The sequence below is a fragment of the Drosophila elegans genome, unplaced genomic scaffold (assembly GCF_018152505.1).
Source record: "Drosophila elegans isolate 14027-0461.03 unplaced genomic scaffold, ASM1815250v1 contig_149, whole genome shotgun sequence".
NCBI classification, from domain to species: Eukaryota; Metazoa; Arthropoda; class Insecta; order Diptera; family Drosophilidae; genus Drosophila; species Drosophila elegans.
Window position 1 is genome coordinate 22887674 of NW_024545513.1, and position 16227 is coordinate 22903900.

The following is a 16227-nucleotide window of genomic DNA, read 5'->3' on the forward strand; positions in this document are numbered from 1 at the left end:
AAATCGAGTTATACATATATAAATAAGCTATAAGCCTTCCTGTGAAAATGATAGATCGATTTGAGTGTTTTATCAATAGATGTCTTTTTGGTATATGTTTATTTCTAACCAGCTCCAGTGCAATTAAGTAAAATCAAGAAAATAAAATTGGTAATAATACCTAGGAGACATACACACAGGCACACATATGTACATAAATACATAGCTATGTATAATATATATAGATATAGATACATATATCCAAAATTGCATTTACGTTTCGATTAAAGACTGAACAATGGAAAAGTTGGGTGCCCAAAAGCAAAACACACACAGAACTGGAAACCCGAAAACAGCTGGAATGACAAAGGCATCTGGTTGGACATCCTTTAGCCATCGTCATCATCATCTGACGTTCTGAAGTTCTGGAGGGGAGCGGGGGAATGAATGAACGGCGACGGTGCTGATGGTGCAGGTGTCTCGCCGCCCCTCCAATTGGTCTGTCGTTGTTGAAGTCGTCGTGTTCTTTCTGTGTGGCTACATGTGCAAGACTTAATCCAAAGTGTGTGTGCTTGACTAGACGCCGAGGAAAGCCAGTGCCGGAAGCAGGACCACTACTCCAGTCCCAGCATCCAGTTGATGCCTTGTACTATGAAGAAGATGAGCGGCTGCCAGGCCACCAGCCAGCGGATCCAGTCCAGCAGGCGTCCGTACAGCACATGTGGCTTCTCCCAGCTGCCCAAAGAGTCAAGGTTAGATATTGGGATCACAGAGCACTCTGTATGGCTTACGGATTGCGGAACATCTTCTGCAGATCGACCTTCTCCTTGCAGTAGGGACACGTCTGCTTCTTGCCCACAATGCACCAGCCACGTATGCAGAACTCGTGGAACACATGGTTGCAGGACAGCTTGTACGTGTTCTCGATGACGCCCTCTTCCTTCTCGGAGACCAGCAACTGGTTGCCACAAACGGCGCAGACATTGTGATCCAAATGCCGGGTGGGAATGCCCTGAGGTGTGTAGTACTGCGAGGGAAATGGTGGTGGCTTTAGTAAAGCAGGCCTTGGGAGGACAATCCATACTCACGCCTATGGCGGCTGCCATCTTATCCGAACATATCTCGGATATATCCCGACCCAGCACACCGATGTACAGACCATAGAAACAGAACATTAGGCCCACATCCATCCAGGTGTTGGGTGGCTGCGAGAACAGGTAGTTCATGCCCAGGAAGGCGGCCATGATCACCAGGTAGCCCACCAGACCCAGGCCGTAGCTCAGCTTGTAGATGAAGTAGAACCACTTGTAGACCAGCCTGCAAATCGGATTAGATTGGTTATCATCCGGATAGTTGCGTAGGGGTGCCTTATCTACGGCTCTAGGGTGACTCACCTGGGCGTTGTGCCCTGGATGGGCTTGCTGATGGCCCGGCGCATCACCAGGGCCGTGATGCAGGTGAACACCAGCCAGATGAGGATGAAGCGCAGCCAGCCGAAGCTGCAGGAGATGATCAGCGGGATGAGCCACATGGCCAGCAGGGTGACGAAGGAGTACGAGCTGTAGTGGCGCTTCTTCCACTCGACCAGGATGATCTGGGCAATGACCAGGGTGACGAACAGGATGATCACCATCTCGGAGTGCATGGCATCGTGGCCGCGATGCTTCTCCACCATCAGTTGGTGCTCCGCTCTGTGGGATTTGGGTATATACTTAGCAACTGGAAAACAGGGGCTACTTTCTGTTGGGATAGAACTCACCGCATGCGCTCCTCCGGCGTCATCTCGTCCAGGGACTACACACAGCATCCAGGTGATTCCATGTGAATGGGAAATAACATTTTATCCGTAAAGAAGCCCTATTTCAATCCACCAGCAACAAAAAAAAAAAAGCACTCACCTTATTGAGGTCCACGGGCGCGTGCAGGTCCATGTGCTGCTGGTGCATCTTATTGCCGTTGTGTCCGCCGTAACCCGCAGCCGCCAATCCGCCGGACAATCCCACACGTCGTCTGTGTCGCTGCGTTATCTTGCCACCACGTATTTCGCTCGGTTTTACCTTTAAAATAACTCTTGAAAAGAAAACAAATAATTACATTTTGTGGTTGTGTGCGTGTCCAGCTGCCGTGGCGTTGCCATTTGTCATGACGTGCGTGAAAATAAATATATATGTGTGTGACCTACACCGAGCAGAAACAGCTCACACGGCAAAACTTCAAAATTTAAACTAACTAGATTCGGAATTTTCGTTATTTGTTTTTCTTTGATCGTAACCTTGATTTTATTAGACGACGACGACGACGTTTTGTGATAAAACGTTCGAGGCGGGCGTTGCCAGATGCCGGTCGTTGACTGTGTTCGTTTACCAACACTGCCAGCTGCGTTTGTTTTTATTTTGAGCAAACAATTTTTTTTTGGTGGTCTAAATTTGAAGTGAAGTAAATGTTTTAATTGGGCGAAATAAATAGCCATGCAAGTGGAGCACTGGGGCGCACTGCCCACGGAGGACGATGGTGTCCAACTGACGCCGGACAAATATGTGCCCACGGCAGCCAAGAAACCAAAACTGGACGAGATTCGGGAACCGCAGCCGTACGAAAAAAAGTAAGTATATCCAGAATACCTGTTCAATTCGATTGGGTTGCACATCTTGCCATTCCACGCAGCCACAAGTTGGAACTAAAGAGCGCCTTGGTCACCCAGACCATCGAGGTGATGAAGCAAACCGAGGTCCTGCAATCCCTCATCGAAACGTACTCCAACAAAAATGTAAGTTCCGGGAAGTCCCCTCTTTAGACATAAAGTAACACCCCCTAACCATTGTGAGAATCAGATTTTAAAAGTAAAGGAAGTATAAGGTACACCAAATAAACCACTCCTATAACTTAACGTTGTGTACCAACTCATAAACTTATTTATTTTTCATCCTGTTTTACCACTACGCATTAAGTACAAATTCTAATATCATGTGATTTCCAATCTAGTTTTATGAATTTATCTATGCCCATAACTCCCACAGAAATTAAACCCGCAATGGTATTTACATTTAATTTAAAATGGCTTTAAATGCTGTAAATTGTAATTTAATTTAGGCATCTTATGGGTAAATATGCTTAAAATCGTAGTATATCTTTCAGTAATCCTGGAAAAAAATGTATTCTATTTTACTAACGTTAATTACTTGTTAAAGCAGTTCTTATATCGTGTGTGCTCTAATCATATCTTGTGTCTTAGTTAACTCTAAACTTCAAATTCTATAGAAACTAATGATACAATGTTATAATTATCACTGTTTACTATATATTTACTGAACGTTAATTGTTTTTACAAGACTCACAACTCCATTTAAATTATATTTTTATTAAGTACAAAATGCCACTCTATTTACCCCAGGGAAGTTCGAATTACCTGCTAAATCCCTGCCTTATGATACCGGAGGTGGACTTTCCGCCGGAAAACGCCGCCGAGCTGGTGGGCAGCCAGAAGTTCCAGAAGCCCATCTGGTTCACGCCCACGGTGGACACGGCCTACTCCCGCGGGGATCCGCAGTCGTATCCGGAGATCTCGAGCAGCACCTGTCGCCAGGCGGTGCGCAAAGTGATGTGCGGCATGCTGCGCCTGACCGGCTTCACCGACTGCTCCGAGTCGGCGGTGCAGCTGCTGACGGACGCCACCGAGGAGTTCCTGCGCAGCTTCATCGGCGAGTATCGTGGCTACTACGATGCACAGTCCCGACTGCAGAAGTCCACGGTACTGCAGCTGGCGCCGTTGGAACGGGCCCATGCTGCGCTGACGGGCACCTCGCTCACCCAGGTGCACAACTACTACAAGCACAAGGTGCTGGCCAGGAACCGCGTGGAGATCGGGGAGTTCAACAGCGTGCTGCAGGAGTACGACAAGCTGATGAAGGAGAGCCAGAGCAGCATGCAGAAGCAGCAGAGCAACGAGTTCAACGGCCACGACTTCCTCAACATCCTGGACAACAGTGCGACGGGCAGCAGCCAGAGCATCGGTGGCAACATGGCCATGGGCGACATGCTGCAGGATCTGGGCGGCAGCACGGGCTCCAGTGGCACGGTCAGCTCCCAGCAGATGCTGTACGGTCTGCTCGATGGCCAGATATCGTCCAACACCTCCAACATGACGGGCACAAGCGGCAATGGCAGCACGAGTGGCAATGGCAACGGGGTCACGGTCACCAACTTTCATGCCACCTTCGAGTCGTAATAAAGCCACAGAATCCTCAACTTTTAAAACTAAACGCAACTGATTTTTAATATGGCATAAAAGCAACTGCTTAAGGGAGGAGGAATTTTCTTAAGCTATCTTCCCAAAAAATCCTTATATAATTTTTCATACAGATTTTCAAGAACATTCAGATTTAATCGATACTGATTAGATGCCAAAACAAGTTTAAAAACTTAGTTAATTTTAACGGGCACAGATATCTCACAAAATTTTCCTGATTATTATAATAATCGCGCTTTTTTTTTTTTTTAATCTAATGGATATCCAGTTAAAAAATGTATTGGTATAGCCATATAAGATTTAAAATTTAAATTTTATTGTTCATAAATTTAGCTCAAGAGGATTTATTCTTGATTATATTAGTAACACAAATCAAACCTTTCAAATTGTTTATTGATCAACTAAGACCTTTAGTTTAAGGTTTATCATTAAAAGATAAAGCCATAGAATTTTTAATATTTAAATATTTTTTTTTCAAGAAGATCCATTCCTTATTACATTGGTTATAAAAATAAAAACTTTCAAGTTGTTTATGGATCAACTAAGATCTTTAGTTTAAAGTCATAAACCCATAGAAATTTTAATAATTAAACATTTTGTTTTTCATAACTTTAGTTCAAGATTCCTGATTACATTAGTTATACAAATTAAACCTTTTAAATCTTCAAGGGATCGACTTAGATCTCCAGTTTAAAGTTTTAATGTTAAGGCCATATTTTTTTTAAATAAATAAATACCTTTCTACATAACGTTATTTATAGAGTTTCCATGTCATTTATTTATTTTATTTTTACTAATCTTAGACTCGTTCCAATTGTTTTGTCGCCTTCGCTTGGTGAACTCGTTTGTGGCTTCAATGGCCAGGAGTTTGGTTGCCTTAGGATCGCTGGCTCTGTACTGGAAGATCTTGTCCGGACGCGGCTTCTTTTGGGCCCAGGCGAGCAGATCCTTGCCCTCGAGTATGGATTCACCAGAGACCACCACAGAGTTGAGAGCTTCTGACGAGGATTGATCTTCTTTGGAGGTCCGTCTTTTGATTTTGGGTTTCTTTTTAGGACCTGGAGGGCCTTCCACCACCAAATCGGCGATTAAATAGCAATCGGCATTGGATACCAGCTTAACTTTGTCGGGTGGGGGCTTCTGTTTCTTCAGGGGATTGGGCTTGACCAGGGAAAACTCAATTTGCTCTTGGATTATGCCACTGAGCCTGCTCCAGATGTGCGTTTGCATCTCCCGCGTGATCTGGAGGTCACTGGCGGGGGCCTCGTGCTCCTCCAGGTGGCGTTCGCTCTTTGGGATCGGTTTATCCTCCTTGCCAGTGACCATTGGCTGCTCCTCCTTGGCTATTTCACCTGGCTCCACTTTCGGCTGCCCCTGAAACATGGCATTTGTCAGCAGGGTGGTATCTGCCGCCTCCAGGAACTGACGCATCTGCGCATCATCCTCAGAATCCGAATCGGAGTCGCTGGATCTTGGTTTCTCCTTCATTCTGTACTATATTAAGCTAACAGCGTTTGTTTACATTTTGCACCTAGCCGAGCCGGCTGATAATGCACACGTGCGTGTTTTGTCATATTGTTCAACACTATATTTGTGTGTTTTAAATATTAGCAACCGGAGTATTCTAGATATTTTGAATGTGATCTTCTTTAAACCTAAATGGAAAATTTAATTTTAACAATGTTTATTGTGTAACAATAAAATGAGGGTTTTACACCCTAAGAACTATTCCAGTTAGGGTCGAAAATGAAGTTTTAGAATAATTGCCATTATATCATAAAGCTAAATAGATTTGTAGAAAATTTTCCTAAAACCAGTACTTCTAAGCCGAGAACTTTTCTCGCGAAGATTTTGAAAAGCCAAACCTCTAAAGGTTTGTGGTTCAATTTTCTAAGAATCTGCTTCCAAATTCTGGCCTTAAGAAAATGTATAATTAAAATAAATGGCTTTGTTGAAAAGTGGCCCAAAACCAACACATCTAACCATAACATTGCCTACATATATCCGATTTGGAAAAAGCATAACACTTAGGGTTTGTAATTTAATTTTCCAAGAATCTGAAATGTTGGCTTCTAATTTCGGATCGATTTTTGTTTAATTTTAAAGAGAAAAATGAGCTAAAGCCACTTCTAAGTCCATAACTTTTGCAGGATAAATTCTATATAAAAATAGGCCTACCACTTATAATAATCCCCATATTATTTTAAGAGACTAGTCGCCTATTTCAGCCCAATTCTGTGAATTTTAAATAAATTTAATTTTAATGAAATTTTTTAGATATATATATTTCTAAGTCGATTTTGTAGCTACCGATTGCCAACCGTATAATCAGGCGCTTTCCAACACTGATCGTCGTACACCTTCCGGTTAACCGGTTAACCGTTTCAGTCCGCTCAAAATGAATCCATTTGAAATGCCAGTTTAAAGGTAACGCTTTATTGCTCATAACTGAGGGAACTTTGTTATCGGATCCAGCAGACTAGGCCACCGAGCTGCAGAGCCCGCAGTTGCTCACCGGACACATCTTCATCTCGACATCCTCGCCCACCCGCACCACGGCGGCCATTCCGTTCTCGGAATGCGGCGAGATGTGGCAGTGGAACATCCAGTAGCCGGGACTGTTCGAATAGAAGCGGATGATGGTGTAGCCGAAGGCGGGCACCTGCACCGAATCCTTGAGAGGAGCACCTTTTCCGCGACGCGGCAACGGCGTCTTCTTGTCGATCTGCTCGATCTGGGCGATCTTCTGCTCGCCCAGCACACCCATGCCCACCACCCGGAACGTATAGCCGTGCAGGTGGACCGGATGCGGCGTCTGCGACAGACTGGAGATGACGAACTCCACCTGCTGATTGGCCGGCACCTGGATGACATTCGAGCACTGGCAGTGGCGCTGCCGGCAGTTGAACCCCAAATCCGCCTGCTGCGACCTATTGCAAAAGAATTGGCCCACGCCCAGGTTGCGGGTCTGCAGCAGGGACATCTTGGGCATGCTGAAGCTTATGTCGTCCATCTGGAAGCGGAAACCCTCGCCCTGGCGCACCTCAAACGCATTCATGCTCGTGTAGAACGTGACCGATGGCTGCACTTCCGGTTCCTGTCGCTGGGCATTCAGACTGGCCAGCGATATGCTACCACTACCACCACTCTTTGGATCGTCGCCCAGCTCATTGAGGGTCTTGCCGGGCGCATCGTAGGCATAGCTCAGGGTATGGGTGTCCAGCGATCGCGGATCCGCATCCCGATAATGCAGCACCGCCTCCTGGTGCAGCTGGTTCTTGGCACAGAAGCTGTAGCCCTTCACCCGGATCCAGTAGTTGCCCACCTCCTGGTTGGCGTGCAGCACAAAGTCGAACCGCTCCGCCCCGTGCATCATGATGCGCTGCACCTCCACCGGCTCGATGTCGTTGCCATCGCTGGCGATCACCACCAGGTCGTGATTGTCGATGCTCAGGCTGATCGGGCAGTTGGACACACCTGCGAAGGTGGATTGCAAACATTAGCAAATGCATTTATTAGGAACGGAAATAATCGTTTCTTGAGGCTTTTGTTTTTAAACATCTACTGGGAACTTTGTCTATATCAATTACAAATACATCTATTTTTTACTCTTGTGCAGAAAGTGCAAGATTGTTAGCCAAATTGAAAAAAAACAACTAAAACTCGTTTTTCTTTTAGGCCCGACGATGTAAAAATCAACAAAACCCATAACAAAACTCGTAAAAACTCAGTAAGCTTTTAAAAATAAAAATCTCAAATAACGTTCTTTTTGGCCCTATTTTTAATCAAAGTATTTTGGACATAGAATATAAGACGTATAATTCAAGTAAGTCTCACCCCAAGTTATTATTATATATCAAACAGTTACAAAAATGTTTAAATACCAACGAAAATTTAAATAAATAATATTTATTTTCTTGTATTTCTGAGCTATTAAAAATATTTGTTTTTTTTTTTTTTTGGCATAATTAAATTAGGGCTTATTACATCCCTACTGATTGACGTTTCGGTAAAAATCTTCAAAATTAATATAACCTTTAAGTTCAGACATGGTAATAAAAATGGAACGCACCGAAAATTTAAAAGATTAATGACAATTAAATAAATATTGGCTTGGGAATCTTTTAAAATAAAATAAATTAAATATTTGTTAACATTAAATCGTTAGACCTTAAACAATTATAATTAATTGATAAATAAAAAATGTAGGGAAATGAATTAAATGGATCTGAGAGAATTGGGTTTCAAAAACTTTGCGTTTTGGTGTATGTTATTCAAGGCTCATCCTTGATTTTTATACATAATTATAGACATTGTTCACAGACTCACCGTTGAAGATCACCCGGAACCGGTAGCGTCCGCCCCTGACCACCGGAAAGTGGGCGTAGAGCGTCGGCTTGGGGGCCTTGACGCCCTTCTTGAGGTTCCTGCCCCGCCCGTTGATCAGGATGTTCTCGGCCACGCTCTCCACGAAGTTGTGCACCCAGTCCTGGATCATGATCACATGCTCCGTCAGATCGAAGTCGTAGAGATGGGCGTGGGGATTCAGTTTGGGCGGCATGCGCACCACCAGCGGACCGGCCAGTCCGAAGGCCCGCTGGTGCTCCGTGTGGCTGTGCCACCAGTTGGTGCCCCCGTGATCCACCTCGAAGCGGTACCGGAAGGCCTGTCCGGCCTCGATCGGATATTGGGTCACGTGGGGCACCCCATCCATGAACGGGGTCAAGCGCTGGTGCATCCCATGCCAGTGGATCGTCGTCGTCTCGTGCATGCTGTTGATCACGTCCGCCACCACGGTGTCCCCGTGGCACACCTCGATGCTCATCCCCGGCAGCTGGCCGTTGACCACCATCACCTCGCTCTCCAGCCCATCCGCGTACTTGCAGTCGTCGTTCGCCGCCAGCTGCTCCGCCAGTTTAATGCCGTCGATGTACTCCTTGCCACTCAGCTTGAAGCGGAACTTGGACTGCAATTAAAGGGTTTCAATTGCAGACTTTATTATAATTAAAAAATCAGGACAAGATGGTAAAATGTAAGCCTCGAGAAACAGATCTTAAATTAGAGTTTTCATATAAAATTGAATGAGAAAGTAATAGAAAAATCAACATCACTTCACTTCAATGATTATCACGATATAGAGTCCTCATAGAGAATATAATATTTTAATTATGGCTGCAAGGCTATATTAGCTTGGGCTTGCCCAAGTTTGCTTTCATTATTGTTTTTTTCAGAGTATTTCAGACTGGGTGGGTTAGAGGACTCTATAAAATAACTTAATTTTAATTGCGGTTTTTATAATAATAATGTTGTAATCCATACTTTGTTTTAATATTTTTCTTTTCAAGTTAAACTGCCTGTATCAAAGCTAACGCTTACTTAAACTTTTGTATAGTTAATGTGGCTTTTAAGGGCTGTATATTTGGTATTGTGTATATTATGGTTAGGAAACATGTTGACTCAAACCGTTTAAAGTGTAGATAAAATGGAATAAATTTGTTCGCAAAATGCGCCTGGCCTTAAAAATAAAAAAAAAATTACTCATACGACACGTATGTAAAGCGGTAAACAATTTGATCGAAGAGCAACAGTGCGTATAAGTGATAAACTTTAAGGACAACGCTAAATTCCTTTCTATGCGCCTTAAATGCACCAAAGTACATATTATAAGAGAGTGAGAGAAGAACCTCAAAAACCAAAAGATTTTCAAGGAACTGCAATTGTCACAAGGAAATAAGAACACTCGTGACGCAGACCATGTTCTAAAGCAAAAGGTGTGGGGATTTTTTTTTATAGGGTCTTTTTGGAGTCCCTTGATCTCACCTGGAGGTATCGCTTGCAGGTCTCCGCCATCGTGTCGTCGTAGTGCACCACCATGTAGTAGTAGCAGGTCATTGGCTGGTTGTCCGCGCAGTCGCGCTTGCAAGGATGCCGCATATTGTCCTTTTCCGCCGCCCGCCACTGCGAGGACTCGCCTGCGCCTGAGGACAGCTGGGGATACATCTGCATTATCCGCTCATACTTGCTCACGATCCGCTTCCCGCTGGCATCTATTGGTATTATTGGCAAATTGTTAAATTCGACATTTTTCTTAACTTATTAAGTTCTATTATTTAAAGAGTTTGGAACTATAAATGTTGCCAATCAATACAACAGACAATTTAGATAATTATCCCTTTATATCATTTAAATGTATCTCCAAATATCATGATAATTCACTTTATTTAGTTTAGTAAGTTAGTGGTTATGTCCTTTTAATAATGTAGTGATTTTTAACATTAACAAGAAAATAGCGAACAGCTAATTAAAAGCTTAAAGTTTGTTATCAGTATCAGGATCCTGTTGTTTAAATATCCTTGAGCTGTTTTAGGTTTAGAAATTGCATTTTAAACTTTTTTAAACAGACACAGATCAATTAAAAAAATATTGTTATATGTTAGGTTTTTGTTTTATAAAACTCAAAGTATGCACCAATTTTGATCGACTTTTTATTGAAAGTTCTTCAAATTGCGAACGTAGTTTTGTGTAGTCTTATTCGATTTCACTTAAGCACCTTGAATGCCATATATTTGCACGCTTATAAGGCACAAAGTGAAGACTAGTGTCTGCACCAAATTGAATTTCATGCTCGCATCCAATCGAAACAAAAACAGAAGCACTATTTTACGAATCAAATTTGAAATTGGAGCCGCCTTTGTGGCTATGGCTGAGGGCCAAATATGACTGTTAATGATCTTCCGGCATCGGTTACCTTTTTGTAAGCAACTCCGTCAGGGAAGTCGGCCCGGAATTGCCTGGAATCGGTTGCTTGTCGGCCGTGTCAAACAACTCGTAGCAGTTAATTGAAGATTGTGCGGCTGACAAGCCGCTGGAAGAACTGAAGATGCCGATTACTGACGCGCATGCACGAATAATTCCCCATGTTCCAGGAGCTACTGTTGGCGAAAATGATTCACAGTGAAATGGCAGTGGCATTGGCCTAGTTTGTAAATTTCCAAAAAGAAAAATTGGCAGCCTTGGTAAATGTGAAAGGAAACCAACATCTTCATTCGTGTTACAACTTATTTTAAATTGTGCAGTGATTTATTGTTTTCCAAATTTGCAAGGTAAAAAAAAAAAAATCATGTACCTCAATATCAAACTCAAATTAAAAATAAATTATTATGACAACAATAAAATGTAACGTTAAATGTTTAAACAGAAACCGTTCAAATAATATAAAACTCTGTTCATTTTTAAATTTTGGTTTTTAACTTCTTAATTCATTTTTTTTAATGTATAATTTTAAAAAGTTTAAAATGGTGAAACTAGAATTTAATAAAATTTAAAAGCCTAGTTTCAAGCATTTTAAACTATTTAAAATAGGCTAAATTTCTACAAATTCTTAAGCTTTAAATGTTTTTACAATTAAATTTTAACTGCTTCAAAATTTGTATAACATTTTAATAATATCAACATATTTTGTTTACATTTTTTAATTAGTTTTTGTACTTCTAATAATTCTTAGGAAATTTTAAATCCGAACGAAACAGTGTTGCATAACGTGCCACTTTGGCAGAGTTTGCAACTGCCCGTTGGGCAACTGTTAAAGCTTAAGCGAGTTTGATTTTGTGGCAGTTATATTTTAGAAATATGCAAAACTTGTTTTGAGAAATGGTACCCGTTATCAGCCACACCCATACCTTTGCCCCCCATTTGCACATAGCATTTATCTTGGGTTTGATAGGGCGATGCGATGGGAAAAAACAAGCAGCAGGAGTTGTCAGAGAAGATTACACATTTTAATTTCTGTGCTGACGCTAATCAGACTGCGATTGCCCACCAGCCGAGAGTATTCCAGAGTATTTTTTTGCCATTGTCTTGGGGGCAAAAGCAAGCAAGCCACAACCCCCCGCAACCCCCTTATTAGCGTACCATATAATGTATTTTGAATTTCGTTTTCATTTGCTTTTATCGCACTGGCAATACTGGCCGTGTGTGTGTGTGTGTTTGTGCTTGTGGGTGGTGGGGGGTATGATTATGCATAAAACAAACAACAAGTAGCTGCAGCAAAACATATAGCGGTAAACGAACTCACACATAAGGCGAAGTGTACGTAGGCAAACAAGTTTCAACGCCGCAAAAATCGCTCAATTGGCCGCCATGGAGTTCATTAGCCAGTTGGTACGATTGGCGAGCAGACGCGCCACCGGATTCAATCCAATCCTGCAGAGAAATCAGAGCAGAAACATCCGAAAACAGTAAGGTTTTCCCCTCTTTTGTGGCAGAGACAACGGTTATCTGTGTGAGTGTGTGTGTGTGTGGGTGGCAACCCTGCCCCATAACACTCACATTGATAGCAATATTGTACTGCCGCCGGTTTTTGGTGAAATTTCACAACTGGCCAAGATTTTTAACCGCTCGGCAGGCACACAGCACCATGGACACCACAATTCACTCTGCGGGCATTGCCGAGATCCATAATGTTCCGATGAGCGTGATCCAGAGACCCATACCCTCCGTTCTGGACGAGAAGAAGGTGGAGTCCCTGATGGAAACCATTAAGGTGGGTACCAAACAACCCGAAGATGGCGATGGGTGGGGTGCAATGTGCCTAGATAAGGTGAAAGGTACAAAACAAGTTCAGAACTCTGTGAGATTACAAAAACAGCATTGGGAAGATCTAACAACATTTTGAAATTACATTTAAAGCTATTAAGGATTTTTATGGTGGTATAAGAATATTTCCTAAAATTATAGGTTCATAACATGTTTAATAGAAATGCTTCTAGTTTTTTTTATTTTTATTTTGTTTCCAATTTGAATTTTAAAAACCAAAAAAATATATGTAGGTATAGGAGTATTGATCGTTTAATGAACATACCTGTACATGTTCTAAAAATTAATCTAAAGTTCTATTAAAAGAGTGTTTTTTTTTTATTGGGTACAAGGACCACTAAAAATTAAAGATTAAACTAAAACTTTTGGGCTTTCAAAAACTAACGTGAAGAGTTATTCCATTAGATGTTTTATAAATAAATGAAAATTTTTGCCTAAATAAGTACTGATATGGCAACCAACCAAGGTCGAGAATATAAAAAATAGGTTTTTGGGTTAGGAGTGTTCTCACCACACAGTCACCACTCTACTCTCCACAGGGCGAGAGCAGCGAGGACGAGGTGCCCCCCATCGATCTGCTGTGGATATCGGGCAGCGAGGGAGGCGACTACTACTTCAGCTTCGGCGGATGCCACCGGTTCGAGGCCTACAAGCGACTACAGCGGGACACGATCAAGGCGAAGCTGGTGAGGTCCAATTTGAAGGACCTGTACCACTACATGGGCTCCAGTGCGCCAAAGTACCTGGCCTGATATTACATTGGTGTTGTATTTTGTGTAACAAATGCATTTTTTGTTGATTTTATTTGGATTGGAAAGTCGTGTTTTACTTGTCGCTGGATAAAGTTCGAATTTCACGGCCAAAGCAATAACAATAGCATTGTTTTTTGTTCGTTTTTGTTTTGTTTTTGGCACTCATAAAATTTGCGTATATACTGTGCTTATCGCTGGACTCTAAATTTGTTTACCTAATCTCTGATACCATATAATACAATGCAATACAATTCTAAATAAACGAGCAAGCAAACAACAAAAACAGGCTCAGATGCTCGTTTTTATTTTGCATACTTCGTTACGCGCCTTAAAAAACACGCTAAATGTTTTTTTTTTTTATGAAATGATCGTGAGCGCCAAGACGCTTCAGGATGATCGGTTGCAAAAGTCGTTGATGCTTTGGTCGAAACTTTGAGCCTACTGCTAGGATCCTACATAACTTGTTCTCTATAATTAACATTTACAGTTTCCCTAAACATATTCGAAATGCAATGAGATGGAGGGCCATGGCCATCTCACCAGAGGAAGGGCGATCTCTCGCGGAGTATGCGTAGTCCGTAGCGCTGCCAGTCGTGCTGCGAGATCCACAGCTCGCGGGCGCTCTCCAGCACGGACATAATGGCCGCTCCCTTCCAGGCCACCATGCCCGCATCCATGCCCTTGGTGAAGACGTTCACCTCGGCGCCGGTGGGCTGGATCTGCTGGCTAATCCGGTGCTCCAGCCAGGCGGCCAGTCCCGGCAACTTGGCACTGCTGCCCACGAGCAGAATGGAGCCGAACATCTTGCGCTTCGTCTCGTAGCTGGACAGCCGGTTGATGGACCGGATTACGGCCTGGTCCAGGGGCAGCACCTGGCCCTGGCCATTGTGGTAGCAGCCATTCGCATTGGACTGCCCGCCAGCTGTCTGCGCCGCCGGCTGCGGTTGGCAGTTGCTGTTTGCCTCGTCCTGATCCACCACAATGAGCTCCTCGTCGTCTGCGGTCACCGGCAGCGGGGGGCGGGGCAGAGATCCGGGGCCCGTGCCCAGGGGCAAGGTGTCGCCACCCCTTACCCCGTTCTTGCGGCCCGTCTCCTTCAGATACTCCGCATCGAAGCAGTCCTCGCAATCGTACTGCTCGTGAGCCGCCTGCTGCGTGCAAACCGCTCTCGTCCGGCCCGTAATGTTCAGCAGCTCGGTGTGGAAGAGGGCCAACGGAGCCATGATGGCCTCATCGCCCACCTGGATGGTGTAGCGCAGCCACTGGCCATTCTGCTTGCGCAGGGTAAAGTGCTTCTCCTGGGCGCCGCAAACGCTGGCGTTCAGATGGCAGAACTTCTCCTTCAGTTCATCCAGCAGATGTGCATCCACATAGCTGTCCTGGACGTTGCACTCGCGATAGGGAAAGCCGCACTTGCGCAGCAGCATGAGGAGCACCTGGTTCAGGTCACCGCCGCCATACGGCAGCCTAACCCTGGCGTCCAGCTGGGAAATGCCGTCCTCTATGCAGGCAATGGAGGTCTTCTGGGCGCCAATGTCCACCACACAGCCGTAGCCAATGCCGGCGCCATAGGTGGAGGCCACGCTGTCCTGGACGAGGAAGCAGCGCCGGAAGCCGAGGCGCTGCAGCAGCAGGGTCATGAACTCGCGCAAATGCCGCCGCACATACACATCGTTGACCACCAAGACGGCGCAGTGGGTGCCCAGATCGCGCAGCGGTATCTTCAGACGTGCCTCCAGGGCATATGCCCAGATGCGCTCCAAATGCTGCAGGCTGGCCTACAATGAAGGGAGTTTTTTTTAGCCACGGGCAAGCCAGTGTAACACCTGCAGCCTCCTCTCACCTGCAGCGAGCCGCCCTTCTCCTTGTGCACATTCAGCTCGCCCCTTTGCATGGGGAAATGGATGTCGTAGTCGCGGGCATCGAAGGCGCTGAGTCGCAGGATCCTGTCGTCGAACAGGACGGGTGCCTCGCGATCCAGCCAGGGCTGCTGGTCTTCCGGCGGCTGGCCACTGGGCGGCGGCACCTTTTCGGCCGGGCTGCTGCGGTTGAAGTTGGCCAACTGCTGCGGCGGCGTGGCCACCCGCAGTCGGTTCTTCTCATCGACGACGCAGTGCTGCAGGATGCGCGACACCGCCAGGCGCTGTGCCTCGAACTCCACCTGCAGCTGGGCGGGATTGATGTTGTCCAGCGGCGGCAGCAGGGCATCGTGGTGCGGCCAGTCGCCGTCCACCTGCCGCCGCTTGTAGGCCACCGCATGGAGCAGGGTGAGCGGATTCAGGTCGGCCGCCCGCCCGATCCTCAAATGCTGCGAGCCCGGATGAATTACGATAATCTTGGGCGCCTCCAGCGGCTGAGCCTGCGGCTGAGGCAGTCCCGTTGGCGGCGGGGCCGGCTGGCGGCCGCTGCTGGTGCTGCTGGCACGGGATCGTCTGCGCGGTCGGTTTGCGGGATTAGGCATCTTTTGTTACTTGACTCTACTCACTGCATCATTAGGTTTCCGGCTCAGATCTTTGGCGGCGTCAAATTGGCCGTGGCAACAACATTTACCTCGCAATCGATATCAGTGCTAACGGCGCTATCGATTGGCTATCGGTTAGAGATGGACTGGAATATCGATTATCGTTCCAGTCCAGCCTCCAAGAACGTGGTTTG

At 45.0% G+C, this 16227-nt stretch overlaps 6 protein-coding genes across 11 annotated transcripts; 2 read left to right on the forward strand and 4 right to left on the reverse strand.

Annotated features, from left to right (window-relative positions):
• Positions 1-82: 82 nt before the first annotated feature.
• LOC108135426 (RING finger protein 121) lies at positions 83-2266 on the reverse strand. Of its 2 annotated transcripts, XM_017256156.2 has the most exons (7): positions 2162-2266; positions 1878-2049; positions 1739-1773; positions 1374-1670; positions 1068-1296; positions 771-1006; positions 83-714 (listed from the first exon to the last, which is right to left on the reverse strand). In XM_017256156.2, the coding sequence occupies exons 2-7, from the start codon at positions 1923-1925 to the stop codon at positions 594-596; spliced, it is 966 nt and encodes a 321-aa protein (XP_017111645.1). In that variant the 5' UTR covers positions 1926-2049; positions 2162-2266; the 3' UTR covers positions 83-593. The 2 variants fall into 2 exon arrangements, with proteins under 2 accessions (XP_017111645.1, XP_041564679.1); XM_041708745.1 differs by lacking the exon at positions 2162-2266 and having other exon boundaries at positions 1878-2090.
• Positions 2154-4238, forward strand: LOC108135423. The gene is made up of 3 exons (XM_017256152.2): positions 2154-2581; positions 2644-2746; positions 3371-4238. The coding sequence occupies exons 1-3, from the start codon at positions 2448-2450 to the stop codon at positions 4202-4204; spliced, it is 1071 nt and encodes a 356-aa protein (XP_017111641.1). The 5' UTR covers positions 2154-2447; the 3' UTR covers positions 4205-4238.
• A 281-nt stretch (positions 4239-4519) lies between these two features.
• On the reverse strand, positions 4520-5782 carry LOC108135427. Its single transcript, XM_017256159.1, has one exon. It carries the CDS (start codon positions 5711-5713, stop codon positions 4997-4999), a length of 717 nt encoding a protein of 238 aa, XP_017111648.1. The 5' UTR covers positions 5714-5782; the 3' UTR covers positions 4520-4996.
• Positions 5783-6641: 859 nt separating this feature from the next.
• On the reverse strand, positions 6642-12386 carry LOC108135450 (laccase). 3 transcript variants are annotated; one of them, XM_041709918.1, is made up of 4 exons: positions 12300-12386; positions 10046-10272; positions 8555-9191; positions 6642-7702 (listed from the first exon to the last, which is right to left on the reverse strand). In XM_041709918.1, the coding sequence occupies exons 1-4, from the start codon at positions 12301-12303 to the stop codon at positions 6705-6707; spliced, it is 1866 nt and encodes a 621-aa protein (XP_041565852.1). In that variant the 5' UTR covers positions 12304-12386; the 3' UTR covers positions 6642-6704. The 3 variants fall into 3 exon arrangements, with proteins under 3 accessions (XP_041565852.1, XP_041565853.1, XP_017111681.1); XM_041709919.1 differs by lacking the exon at positions 12300-12386 and adding an exon at positions 10974-11096; XM_017256192.2 differs by lacking the exon at positions 12300-12386 and adding an exon at positions 10776-10935.
• On the forward strand, positions 12331-13624 carry LOC108135443 (putative sulfiredoxin). 2 transcript variants are annotated; one of them, XM_017256185.2, is made up of 3 exons: positions 12331-12462; positions 12611-12767; positions 13360-13624. In XM_017256185.2, the coding sequence occupies exons 1-3, from the start codon at positions 12365-12367 to the stop codon at positions 13570-13572; spliced, it is 468 nt and encodes a 155-aa protein (XP_017111674.1). In that variant the 5' UTR covers positions 12331-12364; the 3' UTR covers positions 13573-13624. The 2 variants fall into 2 exon arrangements, with proteins under 2 accessions (XP_017111674.1, XP_017111675.1); XM_017256186.2 differs by having other exon boundaries at positions 12349-12462; positions 12630-12767.
• LOC108135442 (actin-related protein 8) lies at positions 13591-16154 on the reverse strand. Of its 2 annotated transcripts, XM_017256184.2 has the most exons (3): positions 16058-16154; positions 15416-16004; positions 13591-15350 (listed from the first exon to the last, which is right to left on the reverse strand). In XM_017256184.2, exons 1-3 carry the CDS (start codon positions 16063-16065, stop codon positions 14109-14111), a joined length of 1839 nt encoding a protein of 612 aa, XP_017111673.1. In that variant the 5' UTR covers positions 16066-16154; the 3' UTR covers positions 13591-14108. The 2 variants fall into 2 exon arrangements, with proteins under 2 accessions (XP_017111673.1, XP_017111671.1); XM_017256182.2 differs by having other exon boundaries at positions 15416-16129.
• Positions 16155-16227: the final 73 nt, after the last annotated feature.

Bases quoted from the DNA above. Each gene is read 5' to 3' on its own strand.
- LOC108135426 (XM_017256156.2), bottom strand. From the start codon at position 1,925: ATGCACCAGCAGCACATGGACCTGCACGCGCCCGTGGACCTCAATAAG. The intron at 1,774-1,877 runs GTGAGTGCTTTT...TGCTGTGTGTAG, and splicing joins CGCCCGTGGACCTCAATAAG to TCCCTGGACGAGATGACGCC. The intron at 715-770 runs GTAAGCCATACA...CTCTTTGGGCAG, and splicing joins CAGAAGATGTTCCGCAATCC to CTGGGAGAAGCCACATGTGC.
- LOC108135423 (XM_017256152.2), top strand. From the start codon at position 2,448: ATGCAAGTGGAGCACTGGGGCGCACTGCCCACGGAGGACGATGGTGTC. The intron at 2,582-2,643 runs GTAAGTATATCC...CATTCCACGCAG, and splicing joins CCGCAGCCGTACGAAAAAAA to CCACAAGTTGGAACTAAAGA. The intron at 2,747-3,370 runs GTAAGTTCCGGG...TATTTACCCCAG, and splicing joins AAACGTACTCCAACAAAAAT to GGAAGTTCGAATTACCTGCT.
- LOC108135427 (XM_017256159.1), bottom strand. From the start codon at position 5,713: ATGAAGGAGAAACCAAGATCCAGCGACTCCGATTCGGATTCTGAGGAT.
- LOC108135450 (XM_017256192.2), bottom strand. From the start codon at position 10,848: ATGAAATTCAATTTGGTGCAGACACTAGTCTTCACTTTGTGCCTTATA. The intron at 10,273-10,775 runs GTGCTTAAGTGA...TAATACCAATAG, and splicing joins GCAAATATATGGCATTCAAG to ATGCCAGCGGGAAGCGGATC. The intron at 9,192-10,045 runs GTGAGATCAAGG...CTTTAATTGCAG, and splicing joins CCTGCAAGCGATACCTCCAG to TCCAAGTTCCGCTTCAAGCT.
- LOC108135443 (XM_017256185.2), top strand. From the start codon at position 12,365: ATGGAGTTCATTAGCCAGTTGGTACGATTGGCGAGCAGACGCGCCACC. The intron at 12,463-12,610 runs GTAAGGTTTTCC...CAACTGGCCAAG, and splicing joins AGCAGAAACATCCGAAAACA to ATTTTTAACCGCTCGGCAGG. The intron at 12,768-13,359 runs GTGGGTACCAAA...TACTCTCCACAG, and splicing joins CCCTGATGGAAACCATTAAG to GGCGAGAGCAGCGAGGACGA.
- LOC108135442 (XM_017256182.2), bottom strand. From the start codon at position 16,033: ATGCCTAATCCCGCAAACCGACCGCGCAGACGATCCCGTGCCAGCAGC. The intron at 15,351-15,415 runs GTGAGAGGAGGC...CCTTCATTGTAG, and splicing joins AGAAGGGCGGCTCGCTGCAG to GCCAGCCTGCAGCATTTGGA.